This window comes from Chrysemys picta, chromosome 3 (genome assembly GCF_011386835.1).
Source record: "Chrysemys picta bellii isolate R12L10 chromosome 3, ASM1138683v2, whole genome shotgun sequence".
NCBI lineage: Eukaryota > Metazoa > Chordata > Testudines > Emydidae > Chrysemys > Chrysemys picta.
The window spans coordinates 167,068,285-167,085,225 of record NC_088793.1 but is presented as its reverse complement, the minus strand read 5'-3'; the positions used below and the strand labels follow the sequence as shown (position 1 = coordinate 167,085,225).

At 40.8% G+C, this 16,941-nt stretch overlaps 1 protein-coding gene across 5 annotated transcripts in view; it reads right to left on the bottom strand.

Moving 5' to 3' along the window:
- Window positions 1-16,941, bottom strand: part of LPGAT1 (lysophosphatidylglycerol acyltransferase 1) — a 162,829-nt gene that overhangs the window by 113,569 nt on the left and 32,319 nt on the right. For all 5 annotated transcript variants that reach the window (XR_010600217.1, XM_042855116.2, XM_042855114.2 and 2 more), the window contains exon 4: window positions 4,640-4,758. Coding sequence is in view for 4 of the 5 variants with exons in the window: in XM_042855116.2 (XP_042711050.1) it covers window positions 4,640-4,758 (119 nt within the window). In the remaining variant the exon portion in view is untranslated. The remainder of the gene's footprint in view (window positions 1-4,639; window positions 4,759-16,941) is intronic.

Genomic DNA, 16,941 nt, shown 5'->3' with positions numbered 1-16,941 from the left:
ATGGAAACAAATAATGAAGAACTTCTAAAAATCTTTATTTCTGCCTCTGTTCTGTAGCATTCTGTGCACTCATCACACCTTGTGGGGAAGATAGAGACAGTCTGATGGAAGATTTTATAGGAACCTAAAGAAGTTTGAAACCTGTGGATATCTTTAACACATTAAATCTATTTTATTTATATAGGATGTCTATGGAGTCAAAGAATTTGGATGTATGTAACTTTGGTTTTCTTTATATGTTATCTAGGATACTTAAGTGATTTCTCACAAACGTAAACTATCTACTGGTAAGTCTTGGTCTGATCTTTAAGAGATTTGAAACCAGATACTGTAGTTACAGGTCTATGCTTAGTCTCATATTGACACAACATTTACACTTTTACAGAGTGCCTCTGGGGAACTGTCCCAAATGAACGTCCCTACATGTGGTCACTTTTGGTGAAGCAATGTAAAATTTCTAGAAAATTCCCCAAAGGTCTTAAAGAAAGCAGGAAGTGTTCACTCTATCGTTGTAAAGACAGGTACAATGCAGTTTAAATGTTACAGCAGAGTACAAACAAGATTAAAGTAGTCCAAATATATCACTTCCTCAATTTTCAGAGTAACTGGTGCAATTAAATGTGCTTTGTTTGTGGATGATTTAGTCTCTGGTTTTTCACCTTTTTTCTGGCCCGTGACACAGAGGTGGAGTTAAAGTTATTCTGTAAACATTGATTGGTCATTTCCATATTTTCCAATGCTGAGGGAGAGAAGGAAGGCATACCATGTAATCGTAACTTTGAATATCCAGGGCAACGATGTTGTTGTCCAAGTAAGACAAGAGTCTCTGAAAAGCTTTTCCCATTAAGTCACTGATTATTTTATTCTCTCTCGTTATATATTAGGACTGTCGATTAATCGCAGTTACCTCACGCGATTAACTCAAAAAATTAATTGCAATTAATTGCAGCTTTAAATTGCATTGTTAAACAATAAAATATCAATTGAAATTTATTAAATATTTTTGGATGTTCTTCTACATTTTCAAATATATGGATTTCATAGAATACAAAGTGTACAGTGCTCACTTCATATTATTTTTATTACAAATGTTTGCACTCTAAAAATGTTAAAAGAAATAGTATTTCAGTTCACCTCAATACAAGTACTGTAATGCAGTCACTTTAACGTGAAAGTGCAACTTACAAATGTAGATTTTTTTGTGTTACATAACTGCACTCAAAAACAAAACAATGTAAAACTTTAGAGCCTACAAGTCCACTCAGTCCTACTTCTTGTTCAGCTAATCGCTAAGACAAACAAGTGTGTTCACATTTGCAGGAGATAATGCTGCCCACTTCTTAGTTCTCAGGGTACTTTTGTAGCCGGCATTGCAAGGTATTTACATGCCAGAATACTAAACATTTGTATGCCCCTTCATGCTTCGGCCACTATTCCAGAGGACATGCTTCCATGCTGATGGCACTCGTTAAAAAAATGTGTTAATTAAATGTATGACTTAATTCCTTGGGGGAGAACTGTATGTCTCCTGCTCAGTTTTACCCGCATTCTGCCATATATTTCATGTTATAGCAGTCTTGGATGATGACCCAGCACATGTTGTTCATTTTAAAAACACTTTCACTGCAGATCTGACAAAACACAAAGAAGGAACCAATATGAAATTTCTAAAGATAGCTACAGCACTCGAAGATTTAAGAATCTGAAGTGCCTTCCAAAATCTGAGAGGGATGAGGTGTGGAGCATGCTTTCAGACGTCTTAAAAGAGCAACACTCTGACATGGAAACTACAGAATCCGAACCACAAAAAAAGAAAAAAAAAAAAAAAAAAAAATAATCAACCGTCTGCTGGTGGCATGCGACTCAAATGATGAAAATGAACATGCATTGGTCCGTACTACTTTCGATCATTCTCGAGCAGAACCTGTCATCAGCATAGACATGTCCTCTGGAATGGTGGTTGAAGCATGAAAGGACATATGAATCTTTAGCGCATCTGGCACGTAAATATCTTGCTACGCCGGCTACAACAGTGGCATGCGAAGGCCAATTCTCACTTTCAGTGACATTGTAAATAAGAAGCAGGCAGCATTATCTCCCGCAAATGTGAACACACTTGTTTGTCTGAGTGATTGGCTGAACAAAAAGTAGGACTAAATGGACTTGAAGGCTCTACAGTTTTACATTGTTTTGTTTTTGAATGAAGTTATTTTTGTACATAATTCTACATTTTTAAGTTCAACTTTCATGATAAAGAGATTGCAGTAATGTACTTGTAATATGAGAATTGAAAAAATACTCTTGTTTTTACAGTGCAAATATTTGTAATCAAAAATAAATATAAAGTGAGCACTGTATACTTTGCATTCTGTAATGTAATTGAAATCAATATCCAAAAATACTTTAAAAAATGTTATTCTATCATTGTTTAACAGCGCAATTAATTTTTTAATTGCTTGAGAGCCCTATTTTAATATACATACACATGTGTGTATACATACATATATGATTTATATTAAAAAAAAATCTTAACTCCATCTTAATCAAATTTAAATCCTTGTGAATTTCCCTACATTATGGGGGGGGGGGGGGGGAAGGGGGAAGAGACTATAAGAATGGCTCAGTGTCAGGAGTTCCTGTGAAGGTACAAAGCGTGCAGAGACTTTAGAGAAGACTGCAAGGTGTTTCTCGTGCCTCCTCCCTCCCTCCAATGTGAAAGCTTCATTAGGGTGGTGGGGACAGAGGAGAATGTACAGTGGATTCAATATATTTGGCGTAGTCGTCTCTTGAAATTGCTACATACATCTTGTTTTCTTCCTAGCCTACCCACATATGGCACTCTCTCCTGCTTACCCCTCATACTACTCCTTCCTCACAGGACACCCCACATTGTGGTCACCAACATCTGAGCCATATGGTCTTTTATGAACTCTACATAGCCCATAATTAATGCTGTGTGTCTGTCATGGAAGTCACTGATTCCGTGACTTTCCATGACACTAGCAGCCCCTGGGCAAGCAGCAGCTTGGATGTGGGAGGGGGCTCAGGGCTGGGCAGGGGGGTTGGGGTGCGGAGCAGTCCTTACCTGGGCAGGCGGGGGAAGGCTCCCTGGAAGTGGCCAACATGACCCTGCAACTCCTGACCTAGGCAGAGTGGCCAGGGAGCTCTGCCCGCTGTCCCTGCTTGCAGGCACCGCCCCTGCAACTCCCATTGTCTGCAGTTCCTGGCCAATGGGAGTTGCAGAACCGGAGCTTGGCAGGGGCAGCACACGGAGCTCACCTGGCCTTCCCTCCCCATAGGAGCTGCAGGGACACGCGGAGCTGGGTAGGGAGCATTCCAGCCCCGCCAACTGTGCCCTCCAGCACCAGCTGGGGTCCCAGTCCATGTGCCACCGGTGCTTCCCCCCTCCAAGTGCCAGGCAGGGTTCGCACACTGCTGCCCACCCTTTCCTCCCCAGCACCAGGGGGGGTCCCAAGCCACCCCCGCAGCACCCATGACACCCCCAGACTGCCCCCCCCGAGCACCCAAGGGCCCCGACCCAAGTTTTAGTTATGGGTAAATAGTACAAGTCACGGACAGGTCACGAGCCATGAATTTATGTTTACTGTCCGTGACCTGTCCATGACTTTTAGTAAAAATACCCGTCACTAAAACGTAGCCTTAACCATTATGCATGTGAAAACTTTGCAATGACAACAAAACTTCTAAAACTACTAAAAAGGTACCAGTCCTTGCCAAGTCCAAAATATTAAGCCTAATTTAGAATGAGGCCAAGCAATTTTGACAGCTTTCAATTTCTGTACTCTCATCTCTCTGAAATGCCTTATCCAATTTGTTTCAGACTTTTAGAAAAAATCTCTCCTGGCATAAAAACATATCTGGAAAATTTCACATGTATTGTTTATTTTGGGCAAAGTTGTAACAAGTTGTGTGTGTTGGCACGAAAGAGAAAAAGAAAAAAAAAGGTCATATTTATGACTGACTGTTTGCTTCAATATTAACTATAAGGAGACTTGCCTCTTCACAATTCACCAAGATTAGGCCACATATATTTGTCTTGTAACTCACTTCTAAAGAAGTCCATATTTAAAATCTCAAATCTGCTCTAAACTACTGGCTGTCACATAAAAAAACCAAAACCTAATACAGGGTTAGGTGGGGTTTTGTTGTGGGGTTATTAATGGCAGATTTATATATAAAACTAAGAATGTCCATACTGGTTCAGACCAATGGTCCATACCATCCAGTATCCAGTCTTCTGACAGAGGCCAACGGTAGATGCTTCGGGTGAATGAACATAACAGGCAATTATCAAGTGATTCATCCCCTGCTGTCCAGTCCCAGCAACTGGCAGTCAGAGGCTTTAGGACACCCTGAGCATGGTGTTGCATCCCTGACCATCTTGGCGAACAGCAAGTGATAGACCTGTCCTACATTAATTTATCTCATTATTTTTTGAACCCTATTATACTTTTGGCCTTTACAACTTCTCCTGGCATTGAGTTCCACAGGTTGACTGTGCATTGTGTGAAGTATTCTCTTTTGTTTTAAATCTACTGCCTATCAATTTAATTGTTACATACACCTCAACAACAACTGCATACACAGAGAATAGCCCATTTCCCTGGTGATAGCCTACCGTGCCTTTATCCTGAAGGCACATCATTAGCGTGCAGACATCTCCTGTTGCTTGATGGTTCACCAACATCATGGCTTCATCTTCTGAAACTACTTTAACATCATCTCCCCACTCGACTACTGTTAAAAGAAAGAAAAAAAAGGTAAGAGTAAAGCTTTAAATCTGATCAATTTTTTTAAAGCTACTAGAAGTCTTACAAATAGAAACCTACATGCTGCATGCCAATTTAAACTGGCACATAACACTGGACAATCATTAGATTAGCAATGCCATTTCCCCCAAGCAAAACAGGAACCCAATTTGTAATTTTTAATCAGCAAGCACTGTAAAAACAACTGAAATCTACCAGAACATATACACACACATAATAAATCTCCTTTTTTTTTTATATCAATCACCAGACTTTATTTGGGCCCTCAAAACCAAACTATAAAACTTTTGACCCATCTTTCAGGTTGAGCTGTCTCCCCTCATTAGATGTAGAAGTGGCCCAAAACATCACATTTTAGTCTCCACATTTGTTTCACCTCCATGTTTATTCTTAAGAAAAACTGTTCTGGTTAAACAAAAAAGTCCTGACAATTTAACATGCTTAATATCCTAAGCTACATAAGCTTACCTACAACTTCTCCAAACTCAAGAAAATTATTTGTAGGAGAGAAACTGTGGGTTCAGAGAATGGAGTTGCTCAAAGAACAGGAAAAATTAGTCATTATTTAGTATAGCTGAAACCAAAAATGTGTGTGGCAAGAGTGGTGACAGGATGTTAATCAGCAGCTGTGCTATTCAAAATTTACAAGAACAAGCAAAACTACCAGAACAGGTCAGAAGGCAGACATCAACATTCTTGACTTGATGGTCACAATATGACTAAACTTAGAAATGAAAGAGACAACCTCCTACAGGAGCACAGAAATGATGAAATTTTGGTGGTAAAAAAAAAAAAAAAAAAAAAGCTTTGCTCAAATGAGAGACCTTTAAACACAACACACACAAGCCTGTTGCCCGAGCAATGAAAGACTTGAGTTAGTAGAATCCCTCCTCAGCTGTAAGCCCGGACACTTAGATGCAAGAACCACACAGAGAGGGAAGACAGTAAAGAAGTTCTATTACGTTCAGAAGGAAAATGCTGGATAAAGTGTTTTTTGTTTGGTGGGGGATTTTTTTGCAGCTTTATTCACTACCTCATGGAGGTTCTTACTTGGCTGACAACATACCAGTTTTTGACATCACCACGAGAGAGAGACACATTAGAGTTCACCTCTATCACTCTGTCCTACAGAAGTTAACACCATATCTTCAATACAGCATTCCATGACTGCCATCAGCAACTGCTTTCTCAGCCAGTCAGAAAAGGGCTCACCACACAGGTGTCTCAGTAAACTGCACTCTTATTACTCTCCCCCATCCATCATCTGTATAGTAATTGAACTAAGCACAGCAACACAATACCCGCTGAAGACAGGCAGGAAGCAGTACTCGGTGCATAACATGGATTTACAAGCCCTACCAAAAGGACACCTTTTGAAGTTTATTTTCTCCTCCTTTGGTTAATAAAGGTCATAATGTTGATGTAATATACTTCGACTTCTATAAGGCATTTGACTTGGTACCGTATGACATTTTGATTTAAAAAACAGGAATGATGTAAAATTAACATGGCTCACATGAAATGGATAAAAAGCTGGCTAAGTGACAGATCTCAAAATGTAATTTTCAATAGAGAATCATCAAACAGGTGTGATTCTAGTGGGGGTCAGCAAAGATTGGCTCTTGGCCGTATGCTATTTAACACTTTATAAAGGACTTTGAAGGAAACAAAAATCACTGATAGTTTGCAGATGACACAAAAATTGGGGGAGTGGTAAATAATGAAGACGAAAGGTCACCGATATAAAGTCATCCTGACTGCTTGATAAGCAGTCAGTATGCAAACAATATGCATTTTAATATGGTTAAATGTAAATATATACATCTAGGAACAAAGAATGCAGGCCATACTTACAGGATGGGGAACTCAATCCCTGGAAGCAGTGACCCTGAAAAGATTTGGGGGTCGTGGTGGATAATCAGCTGGACATGAGCTTTTGAGTGCAATGCTGTCACCAAAAGAGCTAACGTGATCCTTAGATGTATAAACAGGGGAATCTAGAGTCAGGGTACAGAGGTTATATTACCTCTGTATTTGGCACTGGTGTGGCTGCTGCTGTAATACTGTATCCAGTTCTGGTGCCAACAATTCAAGAATTATGTTGATAAATTGGAGAGGGTTTTGGTACAGTCTTGAAAACGATTAAAGGATTAGAAAACATGTCTTTCAGAGATAGACTCAAGGAGCTCAATTTTACTTGATTGCAGTCAAAAACCTATATGGGGAACAAATATTTGATAATGGGCTCTTCAATCCAGCAAAGAACGGTAGAACATGATCCAGTGGCTGTAAGTCGAAGCTAGACAAATTCAGAGTGGAAATAAGGTGTACATTTTTTAAATAGTGAAGGATATTAACTATTGGAACAAATTACCAAGGGTCGTGGTGGACTCTCCATCACTGTCAATTTTTAAATCAAGATTAGATGTTTTTCTAAAAGATACCTTCTAGGAATTATTTTGGGGAAGTTCTATGGCCTGTGTTATACAGGAGGTCAGAATAAATCACCATAATGGTCCTTCTGGTCTTGGAATCTGTGAATCCTCAGAAATCCAGATAGCACTGCACTCAGAATTCAGGAGACTTGCAGAGCTTTTGGCCATATCTGACAGCTACAATATAGTGTTGAATTGAGTCTTACATACAAAAAAGTTAAATTCTACATCTGGACCCCAACTCAACTAATCAGACAACTGTCATTAGGAGAAAGATTTCTGGTACCATGTAACATCCTCCTGCCCTCTGTCCACAGTGAGAGAAGCAACAGATCCACCTCTATTTACTTAACACACATGTGGAAGATTCTACCTATCCCTAACTGCCTTCTTGACCATTTGCAAATTCATATTCTTTTTTCTTTCCCCCCCCCCCTCTCTTTTTGGTCTTTCCCTGAATTAATCCTTAAAAGTTATAAACTGAATCCTACTTGGAGCAGATTACCAGAACCCGGAATCCATTTACAGTTCATCTATCATGTACCTATATAGACAAACTAACACACAGAACGGAGAGAGACTATCCATATATCTGAGGTTATAGGGAAAATATGATGATTTTAAGTTTCACATGAGAAATACCATAGTATGTGATCCTTTATGAAAGCATAATTTCAGTATGCTTTCACTAAGCAGCTAAATCGACAATTTACCAATGCATAAGCTGTGCTTCTGAAGTCTGGCCCTGCTCCCTCCCCCCAAAAATACATTATGCATATGTAAAGTGCATTTTTCACAGGCACCTAACTCTTACAGTGTCAAACCCCCTTTTTGAGCAACCTGGTGAAAAAGTGATTGCCCAACAAGGGCCATTTCCTTGCCAAATGTCAATTTTTGAAACTGCAGTCATTTCCATGGTTCAAAAAGTTGCAAGATTTATTTATTTATTTTTGGGAAATGCATGAATATGGCTCGTTCTGAATGCCTATAGAAGAGCACACCTTCCGTGCAAGCTGAACCACACACTGCATGAGAAGTACTTTCTGGGAGGAGTGGTATGTATGCCTCCTTTTCATATTGTACTACTTGATCTTTAGACAATAAATTGGCTAAGCTTGGTTATCTGGTTTGAAAAATATTTTTATTATTGAATTACAAGGACAGTCAACCAATTGGCTATACTTTAGACAGACTCCACAGTTGTTCACATGGGTCTTGCATGCAGCACCAGGTGAGTTTGTTTTTGCAATTTTTTTTTTTCCAAAAGGAAAATATAATGGTAAACCCCCATAAAATTGGCAGGGACACCAATCAATGAGGCAGGTGTGGTACTGATGCTACTTCTAACTTTTTTTAAAAAGTCTAATTTCAAGTTCATGGTGTGTCCCTTTAAACTTCAGTGTAAATACATACATAGTCCTATCATGGCAGGTACTCCCGCCCTCGTAAACTTTCAGACTGTTCGGACAAGGAAAATGAGTACATTTTTCTTTAAGGGATGTTTGTGGGATTGCATTCACTTCTGCAAGTGGAATAACACAGCTCAATCACCAGGTGTGTGGCAGCAAAACAAGGGGACACTGCAGTTCTTCACCATGGAAAGGCAACAATTCAGTGACAAACATGTGTCACTTGGGGCTCCTGAACAGCAGCAAATGCTCCTCTCCTAATTTCCTCCCATTGCCAAGGCACATGGCATATCACAGTGATTCTGAATTTAGCAGCTCCAGAAATAAGTCATGTTTCTGCAAATACCAGTTCAGCACAATGAGGGACAGATAACACAAGAGGGAGCAGGAAACTTGTATACCTTTACCAATATGCCAGCTGCCCCTGGCAATTAAACTCAACTGACATAATTAAAAGGAAGAGAACCTCCCACCTGTACACATCAAGCTTATTTTATCTGCATGCGTAACTGTCCGTTATTCTTGTTTCAAAAGAAAAAAGTTTTACTTTTCAAATGCCTGGATTTCTTCAGTGCTGATTTATCTGGTTATTAAACAGGATGACGACAAAGCTAAAAAGCGGTCTCAGTTTTTCCTCCTGCCTTTGGACAATCTTTTAGTTTACTACATATTTTTGTATACTTGGACTTCCACCTGCCACGTTTCACAATTCGAGTTTCACTACCTATACAAAGCTACAGGCCAAAGACTTCAGAGTAATCTCCTGCAATGTCAACTACTAGTAAACCTATGACCATATAGCCAGTCTCCTTTCCTCGGTGCTATCAGAAAGACAGCTAGTCCTGGGAGGCAAGAATTTGAAGAACATCAAGAATGATGTACACCATTAGGCAAAAAAGAGAAAGAAATTTTGTGCAACCATCTGAACAATATCTGCTGACTATGGCCTTTGAGTCTGTGACTTGCCATACCCTGAAGAAACCTGAGGGAGGTGAGATGGTACAGGGAACCTGGCTTTTCTCTATTGAAGAGACTGGGAATTTTGGGGAAATGTTCTTTTTTGCCTAGGAAAAAGTATACGAATACCTAATCCCAACAAAAACAGGAACATACTTGGAACGTCTCATGTACTCAATGTTCCAAATACTTCACTGTATTTGAACAGTTCTATTTCAGTGGGAATTAAGAACTAGGACAATGCACATAGAATCTGAAGTGGCTTATGGCAGTGTTACACTGTAGAGTACATGTACAGTGATAAGATGCATCTCTTCTCACTCTCTCCCCCCAGGAGCGCTGGGAGGGAGCGCTCGGGGGAGGGGGCTGAATCATGTCCAGGGCCACCGGCCCTGCTGCTCAACTCCCCCCCTCCCTCCCAGTGCTATCTGAACACAGGGGGAACAGCTGTTCAGCGGCATGCTTAAGGCACTAGGAGGGAGAGAGGGAGGGCCTGGAGTGGGGAGGGGCCGTGCTCAGGGGAGGTGGCAAAAAGAGGTGGGGAAGAGAAGGGGCAGGGAGGGAGCGGGGCAGGAAGAGGTGGGACGGGGCCTGAGCGGGTGGGTCTGGGGGTCCGGAAAAAATTATAAATCAAAATGGGGGTCCTTGGGTTGTTAAAGTTTGAGAACCACAGTCCTAAAGCAGGGATGCGAAAACCATGGCCCACGGGACTGAATGACTCGCAAGAATGAACAGCAAAAGATACTGGAGTAGTTATTTTTTTTTAAATTATAAGTATGCAGAGTAACCTCAATTATCCAGATATTTTAAGGACATACCTGCCACCTTCAGGTTACAGAGTACCGTCAAGTTTTGAAATCTGTGCATAGGGTTTCACCAGCCTCAAGCATAGACTCCAAAGCCATCTGGCTGGCTCCTCTGCTTATGAACAGCCAGATTAGGAGAGAGATTCCCGAAGGCGTACATACCTGAGACAAAGGGGATGGGAGAAGGTGCCCAGAAACTCTGTTCCAAGGGAATGGTGCAGGATCAAGCAAGTATATGGGAAATTTTCCTACTTATTTGAATGGAGGCCGGATCAAGCCCCTAAATCCATAAGGCTAAAAATTTTTTCATTGATATTTTTAATAAAAGTCACGGAAGCCAGTGACCTGTCCCTGACTTTTACTAAAAATATCCATCACAAAATGGGGCGCCACTAGGCTGTTGCGGGGGCATGGCTGGGAGCTCCGGGGACCCTCACTTCCCAGGGGTCCCCGCCTGCCGCCCGGGGTGGCCTGCGAACTGCAGGATACCCCCCACCACCTGTGGGCTAAAGTCATGGAGATCTTCAGAAGTTATGGATTCCAGGATTTCCACAAGCTCAGTGATAAAATCATAGCCTTACCCATAAGCACTGAGCTTCAGGCAGCTTTTGAGGCCTCTCTGCTGCTCCTTCTCCCGAGCATTATGCCATTATTATCTGAAACCTAATTATGTCAGCAATAAATGGGGACCTGGCCCTGTTTCAGTTAAATGAGATTTCATTATACTAATTTACAGATAGCAATTTTAAACTCATGGTGAATTTAGTGCTGATGAAACTTGCCAGATTAAGACTTTTGGATATTGAAATCTTCTACCCACAAAAGATACACACAAACAACATGGTTAGAAGTGGAAAAAGCTTTACCTACAGCTGCCTCAATTCTGGCCTGGAAGGGCCATATCAAGGAGTGGAAGGATAGTTGAGCCCCCATGTACAGGACTCCAGAGCTCCAAATTCAGATTTTGGATCTCACAGTTTTGGATCAGAGTTTGCAAGAACAACTAGTACATACAATTGTAGGGAAGTGATCCTCAAGAGAAAGAATGAAGCTTCAAAGACAGCATGCCAGTAAGAAAAGAATTAAGTATAAGAAAGAGAAGCAAATCTAAGATTCATAAGGCAAAAAGGGTCAATATTCATCCATGTCCTTAGCATCAGTAATAGCACTTTCATAAGCACCGTCCAAAATTAGACCACATTTTCTCAAAATCCTGCAGATTACTGAGCTTTCTATGAACAACTCTGTTTAGAGCCATTAGCATGAGAGCAAAAAAAAACCCACACACTTTTTCCAAATTTATGGCTGAAATATTGTGCTTTGCTCACCGTTTCTGCGACCAGAGTAGCAGCTGATATTTCTAAGAACACTTTGCAACTTTATAAAATCATGATTAAACACATTTGGGGAGAAAGAGAGAGAATTAAAAAGCTTTGAGAAATACCCCATCTATTCACGTGTAGTGAATTCATACCAGCATAAAGATTGTTTATTCATTTTATACTCTTTGGCATATCTCTTCTGAATCTCTTCTCTGAAATCTAGACATTGTTTGCAAGGGATCAACTATGTGAATTAAAGGCATAGCACCATTAACCAATATGCATGAACTCATTTGCATATTTGCTTTTATTTTTAACTGAAAAGTTGTTTAATTTTCTACTCCTGCTTTCTCACTACAGTATTAGGCCATGTCTACACTGCACAGCTTACAGCAGCACAGCTGTGCCACTACAGCCTTGCCACTGTAAGGCACACAGTTTAGCCGCTCTTTGTCGGCAGGAGACAACTCTCATGTTGACAAAAGTAAAACCACCCCAATGAGGGACAGTAACTTTGTTGGCAGGAGCGCACCTGCTACCGACAAAGCACAGTCCACACCGGCACTTTTCATCGGTAACATTTTTGTTGATCGGGGGGGGAGGGGAGTATTTTTCACACCCCTGAGCGACTACAATTTTACCACCGAGAGTGCAGTGTAGACATAGCGCTAGTTGCTCTGCTACACTGGCAGCCTGCTATTAGAGTCAAAATAAATAATTTTATAGGCATTTGGATGCCTTTCAGTCCTTAGGAAACATTTAAGTTTATCATTTTTAAACCGAACACCCTCACACCCCCACCCACACCCCTTTGGGGGGTGAGGTAAGAGAGGGGGAGATGATGAGGGAAGTTTCCTACCAGAAGCCACTACAAGACATGCAGAGAGGAACCCAGATACTGTGCATTTCTCCCTCCTGACTGCAGTCTCGCCCAAATCACAAACATGCTAAGTCCACAAATAAAGTTACAGAGCCCACAATAAATAGTTCTAGGGTAGGAGGATCTTCGAAGCTCCTGCTTCCTTCAGGGGAGGGCTCTCTGTTTTGGAAGGGCGACATGCTGCCACCCCCAAACATTCAAAAATCATGAGTTAGGCCACAAAATCATGCGATTGGCTTGAGTTATGAGATACTTTAATAAATTTGGGGTTCAATTTATCTGCTTCCTGGATTTTGAACCTCTCGAGTGCATTCAGGTCATGCTGTCAAGCTTTCCTCTGCAAACATGAGGGCTAAGACACTTAAAGCTAAGTGAATTTCTCATGCAGTCACACAAATTCAATAGCTGGTGTTTAAAGACAAAAAACATTTCAAGACTTGCAACAAAAAAGAGTTGTGATTGGAAACACTGAAAACAAAGCAGTATTGTGTATTTTTTATTATCAGGATCCTGTAAATACACTCAATAACTTATGCAAATTTTCAGCCATAAAAATCAACAGCATAAACAAAAAGTACACTCTGCTTCCCTTCTGACCTCAGAAAGTTGTTCTAAGCCTCAGAACCCCAAAGTTGAATGAATTACTAAATTTAATACATTCTTCTCTGAATTCTAGCATTATGTTTTATTATAATGAGGTATTATATACAGTCTAGTACCATCCAGAGTGGCTGGTCAAACCTTGTTTCAGCTATAACAGCGAAATACAGTTGTTAAACAGTTATTTGCCCTTTGTTATTGAGGCCTTTGAGAGACAGAATTAGGAAATTCTGGGAATGGTGGCAGAGATTAGTTAGAAATGAAACAAATGATAAGCTTGATAAGCAACTGTGACATGCCAGGATACAATCCAGCTTGTTGAGCAGCTGTGTCACCCCTGTCCTGCAATCTTGGGTGTCTTACAATGACTTGCTGTAGTAGCTCCCACCTGGGATGCTCACAAACAGCCTTCCAGCCTGCAAGCCACAGCCTGAGTGTCTATGTGCAACTGTAACCTGCCAGCCACATGCGAGTTACACTCTGGCTCTCACCTGCCTTGGGTATACTGCAGAGTGACCCCAACCACACACCCCCAGTCTTAGATTTTCCCCTGGACATGTATGTCTTGAACTGCCCAGCCCTCTCCTGGACAACACTTTTTTATTATAGCCTTTATTTCTTTAAAAAAGAACAACATGCACACAACTTGTCACCCCAAATGGAGTTTCCCAGACACTTCAATTTTAAACACACTGGATTAGATAAAACAATAAAACAAGTTTATTAACTACAAAGAGATTATTTGTACTCATTTACAATCTAAGAGACATAAGTCAGAAATGGTTACAAGAAAAATAAAGACTTTACTAACACCTGACTTAAACTATATCAGACTCAAGCAAAAATTTCTTACCACATGCTTTGAGCAGTCTTACTGACCAAACCCTGTAGAGGCCAGGAACTCTTCTTCCAGAGTCCAACAAATGCGTCCTTTATCAGTACAGGTGCAGTGAATGCAATTGGCAGGGAGAGGCGTGGTATCCCTTAGGGTATTTGTCCCTCCCTTATTACAGTTTCAGTACCCCTCTTGAAAAACATTCCTAGCTGGGCACCAGTAGACAAAAAGTCTACGTGGAAAGATGTTCCCTGCTGCTTTTCCTCCCTGTCAACTGTTTGAGCTTCCTTTGTTTCCCTTCCTGCTTGATTACTCTGTTCACTGCTTAAATGGAAATTAAGACAAGCCCACATTCCTTTGTTTAGGACAGACCTGTTTGCCAACCTCAGTTTGAGCAAGGCCGTGGGGTTTGGAAGGTGTGTTATCATCATCATACAGGGAAATCTTGTGTGTTCCCACACTTTTTAATCAGGACAATACTGACCAGCAAATTATGAGTTTTCGAATGTTACTTTACAAGACATGTCTTGTACAAAGATTATTACAAACACTGTATATGGGGTCAATACAGGGGTATATTCTGTCTCAGCAGCTCATTGATTTCAGGGTTTCCAAAATCACTGTGCAAGACCTGGTCAGTTTGGACCCTCACCTCTAAATACATATCTATATTTTCAGGAACTCTGGAAGGCAATTGGCTGCAGTTTGGGATACATAATATGCCTAGACCTTGTAAAAACAGATGTGTAAATGTATGGTAGAGACAGTTCATTTTAAAAAGTACATTTGTCTGTGCAAATTAATAGACTTGCTCCGTGTTGTGAAACAGAAATAACCTGATTATATCCTGTTTTAGATAATAATCAGTGTTCCACAGTAATTAAGAAAACATTTCCACATTAGAAGGCATTAAAACTACTAACTGAAAGAAAGGAACAGCTTCTTCTGTCACACCCCTACCCTCCAATTGTCTATGAGGTTACAGGAATTCCTAGCGAATGGCACAGAAGGCATCACATACTGTCAAGCTATAGGCGAGGCAAACATACATTGACTGAAAGGAAAATGAACATACTCCTGAGAGGAAAGGGAGGAGTGAGAAGTGAGGTTTTTAAAATGTAGCTTCACATATTTTAAAAAGCTTACCATTTTACTTATGCTTCTAAGAACATACCTAGGGTCCCACCAATTTCACAGCCATGAAAAATGTGTCACGGACCGTGAAATAAGCCCTTCCCTGTGGAATCCGATATCCCCTTGATCCTAGGAGCACTCCAGCAAAGGGGGATCCTAGCTCTGGCTGGGCTGCGGAGGGAGAGGACTTTCCCTGCAAGGCTGCTCTTGGGTAAGAGCATCTCTCCCGGCTGCAGAAAGCTCTGCAACACCCTCCTCCCCGAAGGCAGCACAGAAGGGAGGGTGGCAATTCCATGACCCCCCTACAACAGGTTTGCGACACACACGCACCCCACAATCCCCGTATGGGTCGGGACCCTCATGGTTACAACACTGAAATTTCAGATTTAAATATCTGAAAATGTGAAATTTATCAAATTTCAAATCCTATGGCTGTGAAATTGACCATAATCGACCATGAATTTGGTGGGGCCCTAGATATAAACTTTTAATAAGAACTTAAGATACTGTGAGTATCTCTACCATTCATTCCAGCATCTGCAACCTGAAAGGTCATTCTAAAGACATTGGAGAGACAAAGTGGATGACAAAATATCTTTATTGGACCAACTTCTGGTGGTGAGAGAGATAAGCTTTTGAGCTTACATAGACCTGAAGAAGAGCTCTGTGTAAGCTCAGAAGCTTGTCTCTCTCACCACCAAAGTTAGTCCAATGAAAAGTATTTCCTCACCCACCTTATCTGTCTAGTATCCTGGGATCAACACGACTACAAACGCTGCATAAAAGTCTAAGGACATGTCATACAAAGCAAAGATTCAACTACTAAATAACATGTTTGTGATTAACTCAATTCAGTATTATTGTAACAACTCTAAATTACACTATTGGTTAATTTTCCCCTCCCTCCATCAATACCCTATTAAGTCTCTGACTTCATAGAATCACAGAAGAGAGAGACACAGTCTCTTCAGCAATGAAGGCATGTTTACCACTATACATTTTCTTAATGACTTAAATCAAGTCATTTTAAGATGTCCCACTAAGCTTCCATCATTTCCCCAGGAAGACTACTCCATACCCTTAAACATCTCATTTTCCGGATATTCAACTTACATTTTCTTTCTATTTTCATCCCATTACTCCTAATTATAGCTTCCCTTCGCCTCCATTGTTGGAGTTTATAAAGTCAGTCAGTCTTAAAATTACTCCGCCACTGCCTTGGGTGGTTACGACGGGATCCCCAGGGTACAACCTGGAATTGGGGTATCGCTGTGTCCCCTTAACTCTCTCACAATGCTTTACTAGTGACAAACAGCAAACCCCTCTGGGCACTGTTATCACTTAGTACAACAGCATATGGAGCCCCACACCAAGCTAAATTGTATGAGCACTCACGAATCTCACAGAGAAAGGCACCAGCAAATCTCCCAGGCCCCCAGCCTTGGACCCCAGGAATACACCGTCTTGCACTGCTCCAGACCCTTTCTTGAGCAATACAAGTTTATTAATTGGTTCACCACTTTGTCAAAGGAAAGTGGACATGCACCAACCTTTGTAACCTGAGCAGATTTCCCAAACACTTCAGACAAACTCACCAGTAATGATAAAACATTAAAATAAGTTTACTGATGACAGATAGATAGATTTTAAGTGATTATAAGTGGTAGGCACAAAAGGTCAGAGATAGTTCCCAAAGAAAATAAAAGGTAAGTATGTTTAAATCCTGAACCTTTTTAGACTAAGCAGTATTTGGACGAAGCAATTTCTCTCACC